Below are 22,451 nucleotides of genomic sequence, written 5' to 3'. Positions count from 1 at the left end.
CTCTCGATGTTATTCGTCGCCGACCCACACTCCTTTATTGCATTCTCGAAGGACCTCTGGTCATGCACCGCCTGGGTCCCCGCGCCTCCCATGAGAGGGTTCCTTTCTTCCCACTCCGACCCAGAGTCCAAATGGGTCTGCCCCGATCCGGGTCTAACCTTTTCCACCTCAACCTGCTCCTCCTCTTTTTGGGCCTTCACCTGTCCACTAAGGCCCATATCTGATGTTTTTTCGTTATGAGATACCCCTCTTTCTATATCCACCACTAGCTTTGCCAGTTTAGCGTGTGCACATGGTTTAAGAAGGGGGGAAACGCATGCTTCGACTGAATCAACAACAAAAGCTGGTTCTGTAAAAGCCATTTGAATCTGGATTTCCTCCTTTCTGAAAGTTTTTCCGCTTTTTCCCTGACAAGCCCTGCTGCTGGATGAATTTTCCACAAGTGAAACCTTTGACTTTGTACCGCTTCACCTTCCTCCCTCCCTTCTCCGACCTCCTTGCCTTTCGCCCGGCTGTCCTCCCCGACCTTTACACTCTGCTCCTCCTCATCACTTTTCACAGAAAAAGCCGACTCCTCTACATAAGTTTCAACATATGAGATATTATCTGAATCCGTGTATAAACGATGGTAACCTTTGCACAGACCTGCTTGAGCTGCTGGTTCTTCCTCTACAAGGGCAATACTAAAAGATTGATTATTAATCCTCATTATCTTTGCCGTCTTAACAAACCAATCTTTCTTAATACGGACTTTCATGCGTGCATACTCCAGATTATCCCACAACAACGTAGCATTATCAATATCAATCAACGTGGCTTCTTCTCCGAGCCGTTTTGCAAAGCAATCTCTATTCCAAAGGGATATCGGTAGGCCGAAACATCGAACCCAGACAACTCTGTGATTTGTTGCAAAAGCTGCTGACCATAGCTCCATCCTTACAAAGATACTGTCAAACCATTCTCTATTTAATTGTATCAGTTCCTCCATGGTGTCCCCTTCTCTTGGTGTTAGGAGAGCATAGTTGTCCCCCATCGATCTGACCCGTATCATGTTCATGCCCCCTCTTACAAACTCTTCACCCAGCTGAACAAAATCCCACTCTGCACTGTATTGACCGACCACACTAGCCTTCATCCATGGCAAGGATATTTTTTGAGTTGTAAGAACTTGTCCTTTCCACTCTCGTCGTGCAGGCCCCCTAACAGCCTCAGCATAGGACTTGTGCCCCCTGTTCTCCTCCCAAGCCTCATTCCTTTTATTGGTGACTTTCCCGTCCACTTCTGCCCTCATGTTCTCCCCATTCTCGGACTTTCCTTCTTCCACACTCATACCCTTCTTACCCACCACCCTGGGCGTTTCCGTGTGGTGCCTACAGTATTTGGGTATGTTGACGAAAAGCTTTCGGCTCCCAATGTACACTTGGTCTAACTCCTTCTCCAGCTTTCTGGCATTCTTCACATCCAACATCCGCACGAACCCAAATCTGCCCCCCCCCCCCCCTTGTTTAGTCTTCGCGATATAAATACCTCCTTCACCCTTGCCCACCTTTGAAAGATGTTGAACATGTCCTTTCTCCAAAGCCGGACGGAAAATTCAAAAAAAAGAACGTTGTGAAGTTGTTATGCATGATGTGTTGGTTATGCCGCGAACCATGGCCTCCTTACCTTACTGTGTCCCTGCCTCCGCTTCTCCCCGCCACCGTCATATTTTTATCTAAATATCATAGTATAATAAGACTAAATTGTTGTAAAATGTTACTTGAATGAGCTTAAACTAACACAATTGCGTGGCACACAGGTTTTGTTGTTTGTGTTGTGTCGGAGTGAGTAATTTATAAGTATATCATATCCTGAATTTTATCATGAATAGATCGATATATAGATTTTTTTTATAGATATTATCTTTTATAAAAAAAAAACTCTTGTGTTAGGAACTACTGTAAAAGGAAAACATCTGAGTTAAGTTATAACACCCATTAGTTCAGAAATCATTAGTGGTTGGTTTCAATGTAACAGTTAGTAGTAATTTAAAATTCATTATGAAACTAACTGGCAGAACACGCCACACAATATATAACATCATAATCTCAATAAAATAATCTTTTTAATTTTGTCTTACTATTTTTAACAATCTCAATTTTACCTTATTTTTACTAAAAAAGAAATCAATGTAATCGTTTTTTGTCAAATTCATGAAGATATGAAGATGACGTGTTGGTTGTGTGAATAAATGAGTGTGATTTATTATTGATGTGATATGTGATTCTTATAATCTCGTTAACGTCATCTATTATAATCTTGATAAGATCATCTATGTTCTTAAGTTAAAACAAAAATGAACACCCCAGATGCACAAGTTTTAGGGCTATAAATAGGTCCTGCGGATGAGTTGTTGATCATTCACAATCGATCACATAGAAAAGTGTAAGAAAGTGTTGTGACAGGAATTAGGTTTGTTGAGTGAAATGGATTCCAAGGGTAGTGTTTATGTTGCCTTATTCCTCTCTCTCAATCTCCTATCACTCTTAATCGTCTCCTCTCAAACCCCTGAATGTCCTGATCTCTCTCGGTTGACTGCATGTGCTGATTTGAGGAATGGGATTGGGTCACCCACCGAATGCTGCGACGTCCTTCTGGGGATGGGAGTGATAAGATTTCAAGCTTATGCTTGCATTCAATCTGCCATATTAAGTGGCATCAATGTTCCCAACGGTGTTTCCGTCAACATTACTCTCAATACGTGTGGAGACGGCTTCTGATCCCCAGTGACAGTAAATTGAACGCTCCATTGTTGCATCTCTCACTCACATATCATCCTAATGCTTATCTTCAATCTATTTCTTCTTTTACTGTTTTTCGTCTTTCTTTTCCACTCCTCCGACGCGGTTCTGCTGTTGGACGGACGGAGGATTACGTAACCCTTCACCACCCTTTCGTTGCATGTTCAAATAAAGGTGCGTCACTTGTTTTCTAAACTCTTTTACTTCCTCTAAACCCTTTTATAATATAAAATAGCATCTAAAGCCTCAAGGCTAATTAAGAACACCTATTTCTAACAACTAAGCAGAAATACTACATTTAGTTATGTAGAAAAAATTCTACATCGGAACCTACTTAACAAATCAACTCTCATAATAATTTCACTTCATACAAAACACATTAGAAACACCTCAACCCTTTAAACACAATCTGCCATTACTAACACGTCCAAAACAGCACAATAACCTATTTTTCTCCTACTTTACTTCCTAAGATAACTTTTTATGCTTTTCCAAAGTATAAAATAAATACGTGTTCGTTATTCCAGCATTGCAAACATCACTTTATATTTAACCGCACATATATACTTCCAACATAATCACACATCAAAATATAAAATTGGTATGAGAAAGATGTTTTGTTTTTAAGATAAACATACATGTACAATTCTTCAAAGTAAAGTTACAAAAGAAGAGATTACCAATTAAAAAGAAGTAAAACCTTGCAAAATAAGTATTCTAGTGAACAAGAAGATCACTCTTTTTTATTATAATGTTCAACTTTTACATCTATTTTTACTCTAAAATTTTACATTAACTTTTATATGTAGACTTTCACCATTTCTTTAATTAAGTGTCATGTCTCTTGTTAAAAACTATATGATATAGTCACTAGAAATCACAAAAAGGCAATTGAGCCACTGCATACCTTATTTTCTACTCTCAAATATGCAAAAAAGTGACCACTATACTCTCGTTCCCTGTTAAGTATGTATGTGAACCCATCTAATGTTAGCCTTATACAGGGGTATTTAGGGTATTCATCAGCTGTAGTTAGTTTTCTGTATATACTGTATTGTTGTATTCTATAAATATACCCTTAGTGGTATATTTTCTAATAATACAGAATTACTGTTTTTTGCTTCTTAAACTTTGTTTCTTCTTCTCTGTTTTCCTTACATGGTATCCAGAGCTGATTTTTTTTCCAGCCATGTCTTCCGCTACTACGTCTTCTTCTTCTACATCTTCCACCATCAATTCTTCATCTTCCTCTTTTCCCATGGGGTCTCTTCTACCACATCAGTTCACTATTCCCATCACCCTAAAACTGGATAATGACAATTTTCTTCTTTGGAAGCAGCAAGTTCTGGCTACAATTAGGGGTCTTAATCTTGAACATTTTCTTGACGGTAGTGGTGTCCCTGATCAGTACCTACCGTCCACCGCTGGTCAACCTCTCAAACCTAACGATGCCTATCTTCATTATACCCAACAAGATCACTTGATTGTTGCCTGGCTCCTTGCGTCGATGACGTCCACTGTTCTTACGAAGATGGTTGGTCTCGAGAAATCCACTGACATTTGGAAACGCCTCTGCACTTCATACGCATCTCGTACCAAGGCCACAATCAAGAAACTGAAGCTTCTTCTCAAAACTCCCAAAAATGATAAGTCTGTATTCACTTATCTTCTGGATATAAAGAAAACAGTAGATAATTTGGCAGAGGTGGGTGCTGATATCTCCACTGAGGAACACATCGAAGTGATTCTTGATGGGCTCTCCGATGAGTATGATGGTTTCATTACATCAATTTTATCACGCACAGATCCATATAGTGTTGATGATCTTGAAGCCTTGCTGCTTGCTCAAGAAGAGCGTTTTGAAAAGCACAAAACGCAATCGTCTCTTCTCCAGGCCAATACTGTTTCGAGAAATATCAATGTTACAAACCCTACAAATTATCGTTCTCGGTTTAACCCTAATTCTTCTCGTGGTGGCCGTATGCCTTCAAGAAACCATGGTTCTTCTCGCTCCAATCGCTTTACCAATACTCGTATTCCCAACAACAATGCTTCAAATTTCAATATGCCTTGGCACACCGTTAAACATCCGTGCCAGATTTGTGGCAAAATTGGTCATACAACGCTTCGTTGTTGGCACAGGTATGATCCGTCTGAACAAAATTCCTTCACTGCTAACATGTCTCAATTTCCTTCTCACCCAGGTTACATTCCCATGAAAGCCCCTCATAGTAATTTCACTTCTCATTATTAGCATAAAATAAGACTAAGTTGCAACCTTGATATTCCTTGCAACATTAACTACCACAACCTTAATCGATCCTAACACAATATAATACGAGTGTTTGTAAGTATAATAATTTCATAGTCTGAAGAAAACATGATCATCAAAATTCACTAAGGTAGATGTATCAAAAGGTTTTCTAACGAATTTGTTCGGCTGATAAGTTAGTGTCACATGTGTATCCATCATATCATCACCACTATCATGAACACAAGAAATTGATAGGGATAAATTTTTACATGACAAAAAAAGAAAAAATTTAAAAATTTCTAATTCGATAAAATTAAAGTTTATATTTTTTGAAATCCAATAATGATAATTCGATAAAATATGAAAAGAAGTTTGGAAATACTCACATACACTTAGTTGCCGTCCTACTCGAGTGACACAAGTAATTAAATTTTTCTTCGCCGATAAAAATCGTTAAGGTGGAACTAACGCAGCCACAAAACACTGAAACAATTATTAACCTAGTGAGAAAGTTGTGGAATTGCAAAACACTTTAGGGTAAGGCACTTAATTAATGTTGAAATAATTTTGAGACTTTTTTACTATAATTGTTGATTTTTTTTACGTTGCGAAAAGGGGTTAAAAGTAGTGGTTGTTGAATTTGTGTTTGTTTGCATTGATGTTGAGGGTTGAGTTAATGTTGATGCATAGTTTGATTTGGGTTGGCTTAGGTAATTGTGTGTGACTCAATGCATTTGAGTATATGCTTTTATGGATGTTTGAATTTGATTTGTTACAAACAATTATCAATCTTCCTCTGAAGGTTCATTTACTTCTCCATATAGTGTATATTTCTCGAGATAAATAATATCTTTATGTTTTTTTATAGTAGATTATGCAAGGTTGTAGTTTTTTTCTTTTTGGAATCTCTTCTTTTAATTGTTAATTATTGAATGTTACATCGAAATTCTCAAATGGTTGTAATATGGGGGTAAAGTCTTGACTTTTATGTTTCTTTTTTATTATAGTAGATTTGATGTAATTGTTTATGGGATAAGTTTGACTTAAATTATTGTATTTAGTTTGAAGAATTATATGGTTTTTTTTTTGGTCTAGAGAGCCCCTGTTGTGATTTTTTGCTGCTGGTGCTGTGGTGATGCAATGCAGGTTTTTATTGTATTTAACAGGTTGCAAGTATGGTGTTGTGGGTGCCACTTCCCAGATGCCATACACTGAAAAAGCTAAGCACTTTTTAGGTTATGTTCTCCAGCCAATATCTATTTGTGTTTGTTTGTGGTAACTTGTGATGTAGCTATAGGGGCCCGCCATTAAATCAGATTTATGCGTGCAGAGTCAAAGCATTGGTGTAATGCTTCTTGCTTCGTGAAGAGTGGATGCTTCCTCAACATAACTACTTTATTAATCATTTACTGGAGTGGTATGTTGTTGCTGTTACCGTGCCTGTAATAAACTTTTCTGCTGCATACATCCAGTGAAAAGCCAACTTTTTTGTTTAGCGGGTTGGTAAAGGGTTTGTCTAGTTTTATTCCCTTGGAAGTATGGTTTTGAGCTTAGGAATCCTATAGGTTTACTGCACTGTGTTAGTAGGTTTATGTGAACGTTGTATATTCTATCTGGTGGTTTTTAACTATAGGTTTCATGTATACGGGTAAATACCTCTTTCTTAAATTTATTATTTTTTCTGATAAAAAAAATATAAAATATAGGAAGTATGTTAAAAGGAAAAGATATTTTATAAAAGAAAAAGTAAAAGGAGTTAAGAAAAGAAGTGACATAAGTTTTATTTAAACATAAGAATAAGGAAAGGGTGATGAAGGGTTTAGGGTTAAGTGATGGTTGGGCGTGGTGGTTTTGGGTTACTTATATGTCAACAGTGGAGTCATGACTGGTGCTACAGAGGGGTTGAGTACAGGAAGTGCCAATAAATCTGTCTGGTATGCAGGAGCCCGAGAGAAATCAAGTATTGGAATGGGTGTTTTTGGGATTGAGGGGTTGAAATGGACAAAGGATGGGGTTGACAATTCCAAATTGGCTGAGGGATTCTGGTGTAGTTTATGGTGGGCCATAAAACATTAAGTTTATTGGTACCCTTGACCAAGTTACAAAGATGAAGGGGTTAGAAATTATTTCCAACAAAGAGGTGAGACGGCTCCATAATGACTTATAAGTTTGGTGGGACATAAGCTCAAACAGGTGGTGGGAAAGTGCATATAAAGACGGGGAACATGGAGGGAGTGAGGGGCCAATTCTACCTGAGCAGGCATGCTTGCCATGTCATCTGGTTTACTAATGCTGATGACAAGGGGTTGTATCAAACAAAAACTACCTATGGAGCAAGAACAATGAATACACATCACATAGCTAACTTTGATCTGAAGTTTTTTGCAGGAACAACATTATCTAAACGTAGAGCCAAAAGCAGGGAAGTACGGTGCTTTGATGGTGTTTTGCTTTTGCTGTTTGCAGCAGGATTTGCTTAGCACGGTGTTTTATGCACGTTCTGTGTTGAGTGCATTGAGCCTTGAAGGAGCTGGTTTTCTGCTGGAATGGAAAGTGAAATAATAGGTGATGTGCTGCAGTAGTTTAGGAACCTGGTTTGCTGTTTTATTGCATTAAATCCCCTGTTTTATGGATGCTTGTAAACTGAGGGTCAACGTAAACTAGTCACAGGCAGCCCAATATTATGCATAGGATGAAGGAAGCTAAGCATCTCTGTTTGAGCTGGATTAATGTGTGTTTTCTCATTGGGTTTGTAAGGGGCGAGAGGTTTCTGATATTGATAGTTTTTGTTGCGTTAAAAAATTTTTTGTCCATGTGACTCAGACATTCAACATGGTGTCGAATTTACTGCATTCTCCTAATCCAATGTTGGGCAGTCCACAAGTATTGAGAGTTGTGCTGATGGCGGCAACAATTGGAACCCTAAGGTTGATGTTAAAGATTCTAGGTGTGGCATTGCATAGGCAAGCACCAGCTTGAGCACCCAGCCCCTCAAGGATGGTGCAGCAGGGGGAGGAAGAGGTTGGGGGCGGTGACCCCACCATAACATTCACCCAATTCAACAGACTGGCACATGCACTCAAATCAGGACATGTTTGAGAGGTGACGATTGAGAGTGAGAGGAGATTGAGAGAGAGGAATAGAGCAACACAAACACTACCCTTCAAACCCATTTCACTCAACAAACCTAATTCCTGTCACAACACTTTCTCACACTTTTCTATGTGATCGATTCCCAATCATCAACAGTGTAATCGATTCTCAATCATCAACAACTCTGCATCTGGGTTCTTCACTTTTGTTCAAAAAATAGAGGATGTTATCAAGATTATAATAGATGATGTTAACAAGATTATAAATAAATTACACTTATTTATTGAAAAAAAAAACACGATTACATTAATTTCTTTTTAGTAAAAATAAGATAAAATTGAGATTAATAAAAATAGTAAGACAATCATTATATTATACGGGGTATAAATACTATTTAACCAATAAATATATATATATATATATATATATATTATTTTATTTTTATTAAAAAAAATTAAATAAGACACTTTAGAAATTTCTTAACCCTTATAAAAAAAACCATCAACCCACCAGCATATTTACAAATCATACTGTATGTAGAAAAAACCAATTCTGCATCAAAATCTGCATAAAAAAGTTAAATATTGGTGCATGGCTTAGCTGGTTACATTAGAAAAATGCCTACTTCCAGCTTTGCAAGATGCAATTTTACATTCCATTCCAGCATACCTACTTCTTCCAATTTGCTTTGCTTTTTTCCTGCACATGAGGGTGTCCAAGCCTTGAAGTTGAGTAGTTATCATTATTTGTGTTCATTATTCATAAAATTTTATGTAAGGGCTCACAAGCGTCCATATGTCTGTGTGGCACAAACAATTTGAATAATCCTATCATAATTTATTTCTTGTAATTAAACGTCCCACCTTTAAACAAATGGTGGTTTCTTGACTGCTTATCTTTCAATTTCCATTTAAGTGTTTGGATGTACTTCTATTATACAAAGAACTAACCTCAAGAGGTTGACTTTGATACCAACTAAAAAGATAGGTTAACTGTAGAAGGGGTTGAATAAAGCTTTAGAAATACTTTGATGAATCATAATAAAATGATAATTAGATGATCTAAAAATGTTTCTAATGATTTAAAAATGTTTCAAAAATATTTTCATAAGATGCTTAAAAGGAAAAGTCAAAGGTTGGTACATGAGTAAACATTGTTTAGGCTAAGTCTAATTCTATTTTTTTTTTATCAACCTAGTTCTACTTTACAATTTGTAAAGGGTTTCAATAACAAAAATTTGATTACAAGTATTATTCCTATTACATGACTATACAAAATCACTTATGACTGTTATTATGAGATAAAGATAAGTATTCTTTAATACCAAAGTCACTATTGACTTTTTGGGTATTCTATATTGTCACTCATGGCTTACAATAGGAAGTTTTTTTAAATTAGCACAAGATAAACCTTTAATAAAGAAGATATGATCTATAAGCACTCCTTAATAGAAAGAAAGATACTTCACAAAGCGAATATTTTACAAAGATTAAACATTCTATTTATCTTCTGATTAGAAGATGTATTAAGCTTTACATTAACAAAAGATTTATAATATTATTGCATCGAAATCACTTAATTTCATGTAGAGGCTGGTAGTCTTTTCACTCCATCTTTTTTTATATTCCACTCAAATTGCTATGCAAAGGATATTTTTTTTTTTTCTCAACATCCTTTTTTATTATCAATAACAACAAATTGGGCGTATATCCTTTTTTCTATTACCAATAACACCAAATTGAGCATATAAACTAAGAAAATTTTATTTTACTTTATTAAAATTATTTTGGGAATTCATGCTTGCATATGGAGACGACTAAACAATCTAACAAATTGCATTTGTATCTACTGAGATGCATGTGGTTCAACGTTTATTATCTTCATGTTTTATGTTTGTAATCCTCCTTTATATGTGTTGTTTAATCATTGACATGTTTATCCTTTTTTATGTTTACATCATTATTTATAATTAATCTAATTGTTTTATTTTTAAAATATTACTTTATTTTTTTAAAAATAAATAAAATGAATATAAAAGAGAATACTAAAGGATATTTCAACCCCGTATACAAATAACAACAGGTCTTATCATTTATGGGTTTAGGTTTCTTGTACATACCTTTTACACTTTTACTAAAACAAATGCAGGTCAAAACTTATACAAGACAACACGAGGAACTGCTGTGATGTCTTGAAAACACAGACAGACAAAAAACAGAAGTAAAAGAAACCACCATAAAAGGACACAGACTTAGCAAGCCATGGTGTTAAAAGAACAGCAGAACTAAGATGCTGCAATGAGATTGGCAACCCACAACCTTAGCAGGTTTGGCATATATAGGGTTTTCATTATGAGTGATGAGCCTTTTCATTAGAACTGGTCAAGTGCTGCTTATTATCTTATATTTTTCAATTTTAGAATTAACCTAAAGATAAGGAAAGAAAATACTTAGAAAAGTCCATAACTAAAAGTAAGATACAAATTTATAATAATTAAAATTAAAACAAATTAATATTTATAGAACTTAAAAAAATTTAAATTCTTAAAGAAATTATGATTTTATCATACCTATTTGTATATAAGTCAGATAATATGGTTACAATTATTTGAACAATTAAGTTAATTAAAGTTTACCCTCAAGGTTAAGTAATTGAAATAGTCTTCATCATCAGTGACATTAAATGTCTAGGCAGGTTTTTTGTACCATTTTTCTTGCCATATTTAGTATTTCTGTTCTACTGGATATTTATCTTCTAACGGTGAATAATATAGGTAGTATTTAAGAACATTTATTATTTATTATAGGTGACTTTAATAAAGTTAATAAAATGAGTTATATTAATAAAAATAAAATTGATAATAAATTATTTATACTAACTCATTATAAAAATAATTTCTTTATTAATAGTTATAGATAATAAATAAATTATTTAATTAATTTTATACTGAAAATAATATCATTATTTTAATTAAAAATATGCTTTAATTATAATAAGATCCAAATTCATTAGAAAACTTATTTTGATCTTTTTTTATAAATTTTTCTCAAATAAAACTTCCAGATATTATAATAATATATATACAATTTTTTTAATTTTTTTATTAACAATAAACAATATATAAATATAATGATTCATCCCATATAAAAGAAAAAACATTCTAACAGTGTAAGAAAGTGTTGTGAGAGGAATTAGGTTTGTTGAGTGAAATGGGTTGGAAGGGTAGTGTTTATGTTGCCTTATTCCTCTCTCTCAATCTCCTATTACTCTCAATCTCCTATCACTCTCAATCTTCACCTCTCAAACATGTCCTATGAATATGGTTGGGTTGAGTGCATGTTCTGGTTTATTGAATTCGAGTCTTACAATGGGCCCATCCTCCTCCTGCTACAACACCCTTCAGGGGATGGGAGTTCATGTTGATGTTTGCTTGAATCTCCCGTAATAGCTAACATCACCGTTATTCCCATTGATATTCCCTTCGGCATTGTCATCAACGCAACTCGCAACTCTCAGTATTGACAACTGTGATGGAAAAAACGCACGCAGAAGTAACACACATAATCACGAATCAACTGCGGAATGTGTTGTTGCACATAGGGGGATTTTTCACCAAAATGGTGTATTTTTTTTTCATATTTACATAAATGGACAAAAGCAGAAAAAATTACAGAAATGGGCAATTCTTGGTCAAAGTTGCCAATGGTGTAGGCAATATCAATTAAATTTGTTAATCTCTCCATTTTTTATTTTTTAATTAAAGTTTCTAACTGGATTGGCAACTTCAGTATAAATAAAATTGGATACTGGATTGGCAATTTCACTCCATTGAAGTTGACAACCGTATTGACAAGTTCAGTTCATTTTTTTTAAATAATTAATTTTGTTAAAAATTAAAAAATTTATATAATAATTTTTAAAATTAAAATTATTAAAACTAAATTTTTGTTTTCACAAGAAACAAAGTTACCCAAGATTAAGTTGAATTAAAAATAGGTTGTGTTAATAGATGTAAAATATTTAATATTTTTTAAATGTTAAAATTAAAAATACTTTTGTTGTTTTTAAAAAATTGAAATTATATTCATGAAGTAGCATTTATAGTTAGCATTTATAGTTGATATAGTTATAAATAAATAGGGTAGTGTTTAACAATATTTATAAAATAATAAATAAGTACAATTCATACATGATTATAAAATAGAGATGTAGGAAAAGTTGTCATCTATGTGAAGCTGTGTCGCATGGTGGTCTTCTTCGTTGTCTTCGTGGTCGTTGTTGTGGCTGTTGTTCGGATGGAAGGGTAGGAGGGGGTGGAGGTGGAATGTCATCTTCAGTGCCTTCGACTTCATTATCATCATTCTAATTTCCGGACACCTGTGAAGGCATTGTTGGTCGATAATACTGCATGGATGACATTGGATTGTAGGCAGATGGGGGGGTCATGGTAGAGGTTGCAAAGGGATTTGATGGACCAACAAAATTTTTTTGTTGAGATGGAGATGTTGAGTAGTTGAAAGGTGGTTGATGGGATGACGATTGGAATGACATGTGAGGTTGATCCTCATATCCGAACAACTGGGTCGGTTGAACACCTGGCAGACTAAAAGATTGTTGTTGAAACGATTGAACTTGAGAAGAAGACCCGACATGATGTTGATAGTGAGGTTGTGTAGTCTCATGTGGCATATCATACTGTTTTGAAAATATGTGTTAATTTTGGATGAGTGAATGAAGAATAATAAATAATTTTGTAATTGAACTTACATCATCATCAGACGATGACTCTATAGGCGAGATGTAGCGGATAGTATGGTTGATGTACCATTGCATGTATGTTGACTTGTCATGCAAATGACCATTTCCATTAAATTGATTTCCCTGAATTAGACGATTATGACGGTCATGCCACATGATATTGTGGCCAGTATCGATCAGTTCGTCCTCTCATATCCTCTTTGTGAAGTTGATCAAGATTGAATGGGTCATGTGGAATACTCTGTCGAAATCCAAATTGACGCATAACCCTATCAACCTGATGAAATTCAACCGTTGCGAAACATATGAGAGGAACTACCGCTCGTGCAATTGGGGAAACCTCGATAGTGATCAAGCGTCTAACATAATCCACTCGATATGGAGTCCAAAGAAACTGTAAATAAATGTTTGAAACATCAGTAATATGAAATTTTCAGTTAAAATGATATGTTAGTTTATATATTGGTTACAACCTCTTTAGCTTTAATGCCATCAAACATTGCTCGTATTTGAGGAACAATGGTTCCTCCTGTGTGCGTCCTATGCATCCTCCGAGTCCACCTAATATAAGCAAAGGAATATTAAGAACTTTGTTTTCTTGTCTCGAAAATTAATAAAAAAAATAGCATACCTTTTCCCGAGTGGGAAACCAACCCCTTGTTGAACTTCTTCATCGGTCAATGGTTGAAGTTGTGGAGAAATGCATGTTAGGCGTTCCCATGCCCAACACTGTAAAAGCAGCGTGCAACCTCCAATATTATCTTGATTAAAGTCTATTTCGTGATCGAGCGCACGATACAAAGAAGCCAATACAGCTGACCCCCAACTATAATTCCTAGCATTGTTCAAGTCAGCCAACAATAATAGATACATTAAATGTACCTTACTACCTGAAGAATCAGGCATCAATAGACTCCCAATAAGTGTTAATATGTGAGCTTGAGCATGTTGAGCAATAACATCATCGGTTGCATGATGTGGCAATTCCTGAAAATTGTTGTTAAGCCAAGACAAACTAATTACATTTCCTTTCACCGCTGTAGCTGGTGGTGTAAATCTGAGGAACTGCTCACACAAAGATACTAAATCACCATTAGTAATCCTGGTGACAGCCTGTCCATCAACAGGTAAACCCAATATGAGTTCCACATCCTCCAAAGTAACAGTTGTTTCACCGAGAGGAAAGTGAAAGGTGTGAGTCTCTGATCTCCATCTTTCCACTAATGTTGTAAGTAGTACGTGGTTGAAGTCAATGTTCTTAAATTTTAACAAATGTCCAAAACCAGAATGATCAATTAACTGTTTGACTCGTTGGTCAAGTATGTCCTCATGCTTTAGTATCCAGATTGCATGTCTTCTGGGTCTCAATAGTCTTTCATTACCTTCCCATACGTCTTTAGTAACATGTTTATCTTGGAGTCGCAATAGGGACATATTCGCGGGAAGGCGACAAGATGTCATAAAATTCTAATAAGATGGTTCCTGCAAATACAACCATATTTTATAGTACCTTTATACATAGTGTTCCTATTGAAAAAACAAAATTCCTGTGTAGAGCTCAAATATAAATATATTTTAATTAATTTTATTTTATTTAATTACACTTTAAACTATATTATACACCATTACACTTTAAAATAACATCTTTAAAAATATTATCTATTTTAAAACAATATTTTTTATTATAATCGTAATTATGGTAGATTATTGAATTATATATATATATATATATATATATATAATTTAGCAATTCGGGTGGGGATGTATTTCGAAATCAGTATGCCCAATACAAATTATAGTTTGTTCGGTAGGTACCAATATTAATTCCTACACCACTAACGAGAGAATGAAGAAATATTGATTAAGTCCTTTCCATAGTAATTATTGTGACAACATGCAGCATCAATTCTAAACCATGAAACAGTGTACATGGTTCATACAGATTCATCATAAATAGAAAATACAAAACGATTTTTCAGAATTAAAATACTATAATTAATTAAATAATTAAAGTTTTAAACAAATATTACCTTTGAAGATAACTTGGCACACCTAAAGAGTTCCAGCACAATGCAATAGAGTTCCAGCACAATGCAATAAATTGAGTGTGAATTGGATATGAGATAGGACTCTATTAAATAGAGTTCCTGAAACTTTACATTCACCAAACTAATGAATATAAGTGTGAATTGTCAAGGGAATCATCTCTGTGCCATTGTACCCAAAAGAATCTCTATGTAGCCATGTGAGTAAAATGTAGCTTGACATGTCTTTTGTGTAATTAAAACATTGCTTGAGCGAAAATGAAGCTGTGTTGCACGTCCTTGCAATTAAAGTTGCAATAGTGTGAGTAACTTTTTCATTTTGTTCCTATGCAAAGTTGTCAACCATGAAGGAAACTTTGAATAGAAGTTGCCAATGGTGAATGCAACTTTTTCCCAAGTTGTCAATGGTAAAGGCAACTTCTTTGTTATGAAATTGGAAAAAAAAATAAATGAAACAAAGTGTAGCTTGGCGTGATGGTTTTCTATACACGCGTGATAATTTTCTATACACAAATGTCACAGAGATTGATTGCTAAGGATTTCGCCTACCAGTACACTTTCATATATTATATAATCTAAAAATTTATACATAAATCATATCACATTTTTGTAAGTGTATTTTTAACTTTAACAATATTTAAAAAATAGTAAATATTTTTAATTTATCACACAACTCATTTTTAATCCAATTTATGTAAAATTATTGTAAAAAAAATAATTTTAATTCTTCAACTTTATATACCATTTTCTTAAATTAAATTAAATTAAATTTTGATATTATAATTAAAATAATTTTTTTAACTATATACTTTTATTTCCAAAAAATATTAATTTTCATTTAAAAAAAATGAACTGAACTTGCCAATACGGTTGTCAACTTCAATGGAGTGAAATTGCCAATTCAGTATCCAATTTTATTTATACTGAAGTTGTCAATACAGTTAGAAACTTTAATTAAAAAATAAAAAATGGAGAGATTAACAAATTTAATTGATATTGCCTACACCATTGGCAACTTTGACCAAGAATTGCCCATTTCTGTAATTTTTTCTGCTTTTGTCCATTTACGTAAATATGAAAAAAAAATACACCATTTTGGTGAAAACCCCCACATAGGGTGTAGTCATTATGTTTTAGATGGATAGGCATTATGTTTGTACAACATAAAGCTATCTTGACTCACTTCAGCAGTAGACAAAATCTCTTATGGAAAGGTGTATGGGCAACTATAATGACATTATTTGGGAGCAAAGGAATTCCATTGTTTTTAATAAGGGGTAGTAGATGTGGAGGAGATTTTCCAGATGGTCCAGCTCAAGACTTGGTTGTGGTTAAAGCATAGGGGTCATTCTTTTAGCTACTCCTTTGTAAATTGGATATTGAACCCTTTAATATTTTTTTTTTATCACCAAAGAATTGAATTTAATTAAGTGGGATACAAAGGGGTATCCCAACCCGCTTACACCAATATTATTTTGAAGAAAATCTTCAGTCTGCAAAGAACACCCTATATATAACAAAGAACACTAGCCATTGCTACGACAGGGGCCCTGCTAAAACATATAACCTGCCAATACTAGCTGTTCTATGATTAAGCAATCATACTTTTAAACCGCAACCCCTCCGTAAGATGATTCCACCCGATTGGCAAACCCTTCAGAAGCAATTGATTCTCACTAGCCATAGAACCACTTGTACATGGCCATTTAATCTACATCCATAGTAACATCCTCTAATATTGTAAGTGATGCACGCTTCATCCAGTCACTCCACCACAGGCACATGACCATTTTAAAAAGCCAGCAGCTGCCACACCTACGCCCGTCGCACAGAACCTGCCCAGCCTTGCTTGTAAGCTCAACCTTGCAAGCAGCAGAGCTTAGCCTTTCACATAAAACACCACCTAAAACCAGCTCTGTCATACTACACCAGCAGCCATCCCACTTCACCACCAAAACAATGTTTATTAAGCAATAACCTTATACCTGCCTCTGCATCATTCATAAGATGAGCACTGCAGCCAACAGCGAAATACCAGAGAGAGCACCATGCAGACAACAAACGGATCAGAAACTAGCACCCTTGCCCTGCATTCTACTCTACAACAGCTTAGAGACAACAGGAACACCTAAAGCAAACGTTCCTCCTTAGCATTTTTGCTCCTTTGTGAAGGACCTCATGGCTACACCGTCACCACCCCATCTCCAGCCAACACCTTCACATCAACTTCAGCCAAACTTTTATACGAAATCCTCCAAAGTGACCTCACCCCAGCATAGGGTAACCCATCAGGACCTGCTGCTACCACTAACATGCAAAACCAGACAAACGTTCCTCCACATTACCGTAGCGCCTGCCTATAAATGCCTCCAGTCTGCACTCATGCACCACTGCTACTCCAGACAGCCACAAGAATGATTGAGCCTCCATGAGGCGTCTTGGCAACTTGAGTTCTTGCATGTGGTTACGGTATCACCACCTCATCTCCAGCCAGCACCCCAGTATTAAGTGCCTCATTGAAACCTGCTGCTGAATGACCCGTGGTCTCAACCAGACAAAGAGCCTCATACCAAAGGAACCAATCCCTAGACTGGGCCACGGGACAAACAGCCTTCAGAGAACCTTAGCGTGATAGAGCTTCAGTCCAGCCTTCGTCCCTGCTCCAATGACGCGAGAAAACTCCGGGACTCCCTGTTACCTCATCTTCCAAAAAAGCCTGCAGAAAGTTACTTATAACTATTTAAATAGGTCCAGGGGTTCAACACCCAATCAGAGAAAGAGTAGGAAAATTTATTTCCTTTATGTTTTAGCCACAACCACGATTTAAGTTGAGCTTCATGGAACACCTCTTCTTCGTCCACTACTCCTCCGTTGAACACCACTTTATTCCTATGGTCCCACAGACACCGTACTATAGTTGTCCACATCCCTTTCCATACCATATTTTGCTTTTGGCTGCAAGTAGTCAGGTAGAAGCCCGTAAAATGGGTCGCGATATCGTTATGTTGGACAGATAGAATACCAATCCATCTAAAGCACCTATTCCACACTCCTTGTGCGTGTTTGCATTCCATGAAGAGATGGTGACAAGACTCCTCCTCGGCCAAACATAGAGCACATCCTATGGAATTCATCATTACCCTTCTCCTACTCAAGCACAACCTTGTTGGAAGTCTGCCCAGCAAGGCCCTCCAAGTCGTGAACAGCACATTAGGGAAGGTCTTCGCTTTCCAGAGGTTAATAAACACCTCTTTTTTAGGGCCCCTTTCATGCTTAGCTAGACAATCATACGCTGACTTTACCGAGAAACAACCAGATTCATCACTTTTCCATACCTGGGTGTCCACTTCATCCTTCCTAACCATGGCCCTGGAGATGTAGTTCTCAAGCTCAGATTCCAATGCCGATTCCCACTCAAATTTGTTTCTCCTCCAGGTTAGAGTCCATCCCCATTCCAAATCAGCCCACAGTCCAACCTCTTCCACCTTCTGGCCTTGGTTCAGCGAAATAGAGAACAGTCTAGGAAACAAAGTTTTCAAATTCGAGTTGCCTACCCACACGTCCTCCCAAAACCTAACTTTGCCTCCGTTCCCTATTTTCCATCCAACTTGTTCTTGAAACCATCCTTCTCCACCTCCTTCTCTACACACCTTCAGAATATCTCTCCACCACCAAGACTGATATTTCACAGATATGTGGGGACACCTATTATTCAGGCCGTACTTTGAGTCCAAAATTTCCTTCCATCTCCCTTTATCCACAGAAATACTCCTCCATTTCCACTTAGCCAGCAACGCATAGTTAAACTTTCTGATGTCTCTAACCCCCAAACCTCCTTCCTCTTTCGGTTTACAAATGTCTTTCCAACTAATCCAAGAGACAGGCCTATTCTCCTTACCCCAACCCCATAGAAATCTCCTCTGGATTCTGATTATACTCTTGCATACTACCTCCGGAGCTTTAAACAGGGACAGATAGAAGAGCGGGATTGCAGACAGGACGGACTTGATAAGGCATAGCCTACCTGCCATAAACAGAAATCTCCCTTTCCAAACACTGAGCCTAGATTTAAGTTTATTCAGGACAGGCTCCCAAAACTTTTTCCTTCTCGGGTTACCCCCCACTTCAATCCCCAAGTAGATAAAAGGTACCTCCATCTGTGTGCAATTTAAGGTCTTTGTGTAGCAATCCATATTACTCTTCCGGACATTAATACCTGCTAGCTTAGACTTATGGAAATTGATCTTCAACCCCGATGCTACCTCATACCCCCTAAGCAAAGCCTTTAGAGTAAACACATTAGAGTAGGCGTCCTGGCAAAAGAACAAAGTGTCATCAGCAAACTGGAGAATACAAAGTTCTACATCTTTACTACCAATATTTAGGCCCGAAAACAGATTGGCCTTCACAGCTTGCCTAACTAGCCCTGCAAGCCCTTCAGCTGCCACTAAGAAGAGGAAGGGGGCAAGGGGATCGCCCTGCCTTAACCCCCTTGACGGATGAAACTCCTCCGTGGGGCATCCATTAACCAACACAGATACAGTTGCACTGGCTAGGCATCCTTTGATCCACATTATCCAGTTACTATGAAAACCCATTCTACGCATCATGTCGTAAAGGTAATCCCATCTAACTGAATCATAGGCTTTTTCGAAATCCACCTTTAGACAAAGTCCGCTCACCCGGCGCCTCCTGAGATCCTCTAACACCTCGTTAGCCGTTAGAACACTATCAAGAATGCCTCTGTCCTTAAGGAAGGCAGATTGACACTCATCAATAACAACGGGTAACACCTTCTTCATCCTCTCTGCCAACACCTTAGAGATGATTTTGTACATCACCCCCACTAAGGAAATAGGTCTATATTGCTCCAAATACAAGGTACATCACCTTTAATATGTATTAGAAGCTACAAGTAAAAGGTTGAGGCTGGTGGTTTGTGGGTGCCCTGAATACAAGGTAGCTGTTTTGTGGACTTATTAGTGTGCCTAATATATCACCTATGATTGAAGGACTGGTCCTGCTGTAGAATGCTGAATAAAAATCAGCAGCATGGTACCTAATATACAAAATGAAGTTAGGAAGAACTTATATGAAGCTAAGCAGGAAATTGTTGTGATGGTATGAAAACAAGTTAGAGGACACCAAGCGGAACAGAGTAAGGTGATGTAGGGTTTGTTAGGGTGGATCTGTTGGGGTGTTGTTTTGTAAAGTTGCAAGCAGGTGAAGGTTTTAGGGGTTCCTCTAGTGATGTATTTTTTTGGTAATACAAATGATGCACAACACTAGTATTGTAGGAGAGTTGTAGAATCTGCTAGGCAAGTAAAGGAGGGTGGAGGAAGTAAAATGGAAAGCAGATGTGGTGCCTTGGTGCTGTCATGGTGCAAGAAGCTGACATTGAAACAATTATTTTTAGGTTTTTTACACAAAGCACAAGGCACTACCTGGAAGACTATACTGGTGTACTACAAAGGTCTTTTAAGCCTGTTGTTGTTGGTTCTGATATGTAAGAGGGATCAAAGGGCATCAAACTTTTGACACTAATGCCACATGTTTATGTAAGTTATGTTGGATAGCCACTTGGCGGAGATGTAGATATAAACAAACAAGTATATATGCTATACTAGTGGTTATGCAGGTAGCAAACTAGTTTGAACCTGCAATGTGAGTAAAACATGCATATGAGTAAGGCTTGGATGGATAAGTGGGGGATGTATCAAGTATTGGAAGTCTAATTGGAGGGCTGCTGGAAATTGGGGACTAGGCACGGGTGGGTGCAGGATTTTAAAATCTTGTTGAGCTAAGGACCAAAGTATCCATGTAACTTTTTATGCATTGGTATGAAGCCACTATAATTAGATGGAGTTTTGGGCAAGGTCTGATGGACCAAGCGGATGACAAGTAAGTGTGGGTGGGATTGAATTTTTGAAACCTTTAAATAGTGGTTACTGCTAAGAAAAGTTGCACAAGTTGTGAATGTAAAACAGTTACTGCTAGTTTTTTGTGTAAGAGGAAAAGATGAGTTTTTTTGTATAAGGGTTAGGACACCCCTAAAGTGTCCCTTTTATATTCAATTAATTCTTTGTTGATAGAAAAAAACTGCAGAAAATAAACAACACGAGATTTAACGTGGTTCAGTCGCCAACTGCAACCTACATCCACACGGACAATGCACACCAATTACAAGTACAATGATCTCTTTAATCATTTTGAGGACTTTGTTGAAACTCCCTTGAGTTTCAACACATCAGTCACTGATCCGTTCTCTATTCCTATCGGCTCCCACTTACAGGAACTGCCGAATCCTGGAATAGTTTGAGAATAAACATATTCCATACTCAACAAGAAATATTCTAGAGATGTTTCAACAACTGGAATACTGGTTCTCCTAACCCATTGTCGTCTAGGAACCTCAGCTGAAGCACGACCCGTGCTCCCACTGCCATAAGTACCTCTGACTGGTCTACCTGAACCTTTCCATGTTCGTTCATCCTGAATCTGACCTGTGGCTCTAGGTTTCTCTCTTGTAAAGACAACCCTCTTCTGCATACGAGATTCTGTGAACTGGACTTTGTTTATCTTCTGAATTGGGATGGTCACTCCCTCAAACGGTGATCTGACCATATACAACGAACCTCTCTTTCTTCTGCGGGCCATGACAAGATTTCCCTTGACGACCTTCCACTGTTGATTTCCGAACTTCACTTCATGTCCCTGTTCGTCAAACTGGCTAACAGAAATCAAACTTTTCGTCAAGCTTGGAACAACTCTGACATCCTTCAAAGTCCAGAAACCGATTGGCTTCTTCAACACTATATCACCCATGCCCGTAACATCAAGAGTTCTGTTGTCCACTAGTATTACAATTCCAAAGTCCCCAATAACTAGATTTTGCAATGCTTCACTACTGTGGGTAGCATGAAATGAAGCACCAGAATCCATGACCTAGGAATCCACACTACTATCCGCGCAACAGACTAAGAGGTCCTCGTCCGCGGAGTCTTCTGCAATGTTGACTTGTTTATCATTTGGGCATTAATTCCTGAAATGTCCCACCTCCTTGTAGTTCCAACATGTTACACTTGAGCAATCCTGAGTTTTTGACTTACTCCTTCCTTTGTTCTTGCTTCCACTATCTCCGATATTTTTTTTACCTCTGAGGACATATAGCGATTCACTAGATGATTCTCCAAAATTCCTTCTTCGGACGTCCTCGCTAAGAATGAGATTACGAATCTTCTCAAAAGTGAATCCATCGGGTCTTGCTGAACAGGTAACTGTTGTAACTGTTCCAGACCAACTGTTAGGTAATGATGATATCAGTAGTACAACTTGAACTTCATCATCGAACTTAATGCCCACTGACGTAAGTCTGGCTAAGATCGAATTCATTTTATTGATATGCTCAGTAATAAAATATCTTCCTTCATCCTTGTGTTTACCAATTCTCTAATCAGAAACACCTTGTTTGCAGCAGATTACTTCTCGTACATGTTAGACAATGCTATGATACCTTTCGTT

The 22,451-nt window shown here is 36.8% G+C and overlaps 2 protein-coding genes across 2 annotated transcripts; one reads left to right on the top strand and one right to left on the bottom strand.

Annotated features, from left to right (window-relative positions):
* The first annotated feature begins 2,465 nt into the window (after nt 1-2,465).
* On the top strand, nt 2,466-2,759 carry LOC150025282 (14 kDa proline-rich protein DC2.15-like). The gene has a single exon (XM_090295706.1). The coding sequence runs from the start codon at nt 2,466-2,468 to the stop codon at nt 2,757-2,759; it is 294 nt and encodes a 97-aa protein (XP_090151832.1).
* Nucleotides 2,760-7,853: 5,094 nt separating this feature from the next.
* Nucleotides 7,854-8,207, bottom strand: LOC150025281 (14 kDa proline-rich protein DC2.15-like). Its single transcript, XM_090295705.1, has one exon. It carries the CDS (start codon nt 8,205-8,207, stop codon nt 7,854-7,856), a length of 354 nt encoding a protein of 117 aa, XP_090151831.1.
* Between the last annotated feature and the right edge of the window lie 14,244 nt (nt 8,208-22,451).

The sequence above is a fragment of the Phaseolus vulgaris genome, chromosome 9 (genome assembly GCF_051622355.1).
Source record: "Phaseolus vulgaris cultivar YP4 chromosome 9, ASM5162235v1, whole genome shotgun sequence".
Classification (NCBI taxonomy): Eukaryota; Viridiplantae; Streptophyta; class Magnoliopsida; order Fabales; family Fabaceae; genus Phaseolus; species Phaseolus vulgaris.
This window is presented reverse-complemented; position numbering and strand designations above follow the sequence as displayed.

Coding starts and splice junctions, on each gene's coding strand:
- LOC150025281 (XM_090295705.1), bottom strand. CDS start 8,207: ATGGGTTTGAAGGGTAGTGTTTGTGTTGCTCTATTCCTCTCTCTCAAT.
- LOC150025282 (XM_090295706.1), top strand. CDS start 2,466: ATGGATTCCAAGGGTAGTGTTTATGTTGCCTTATTCCTCTCTCTCAAT.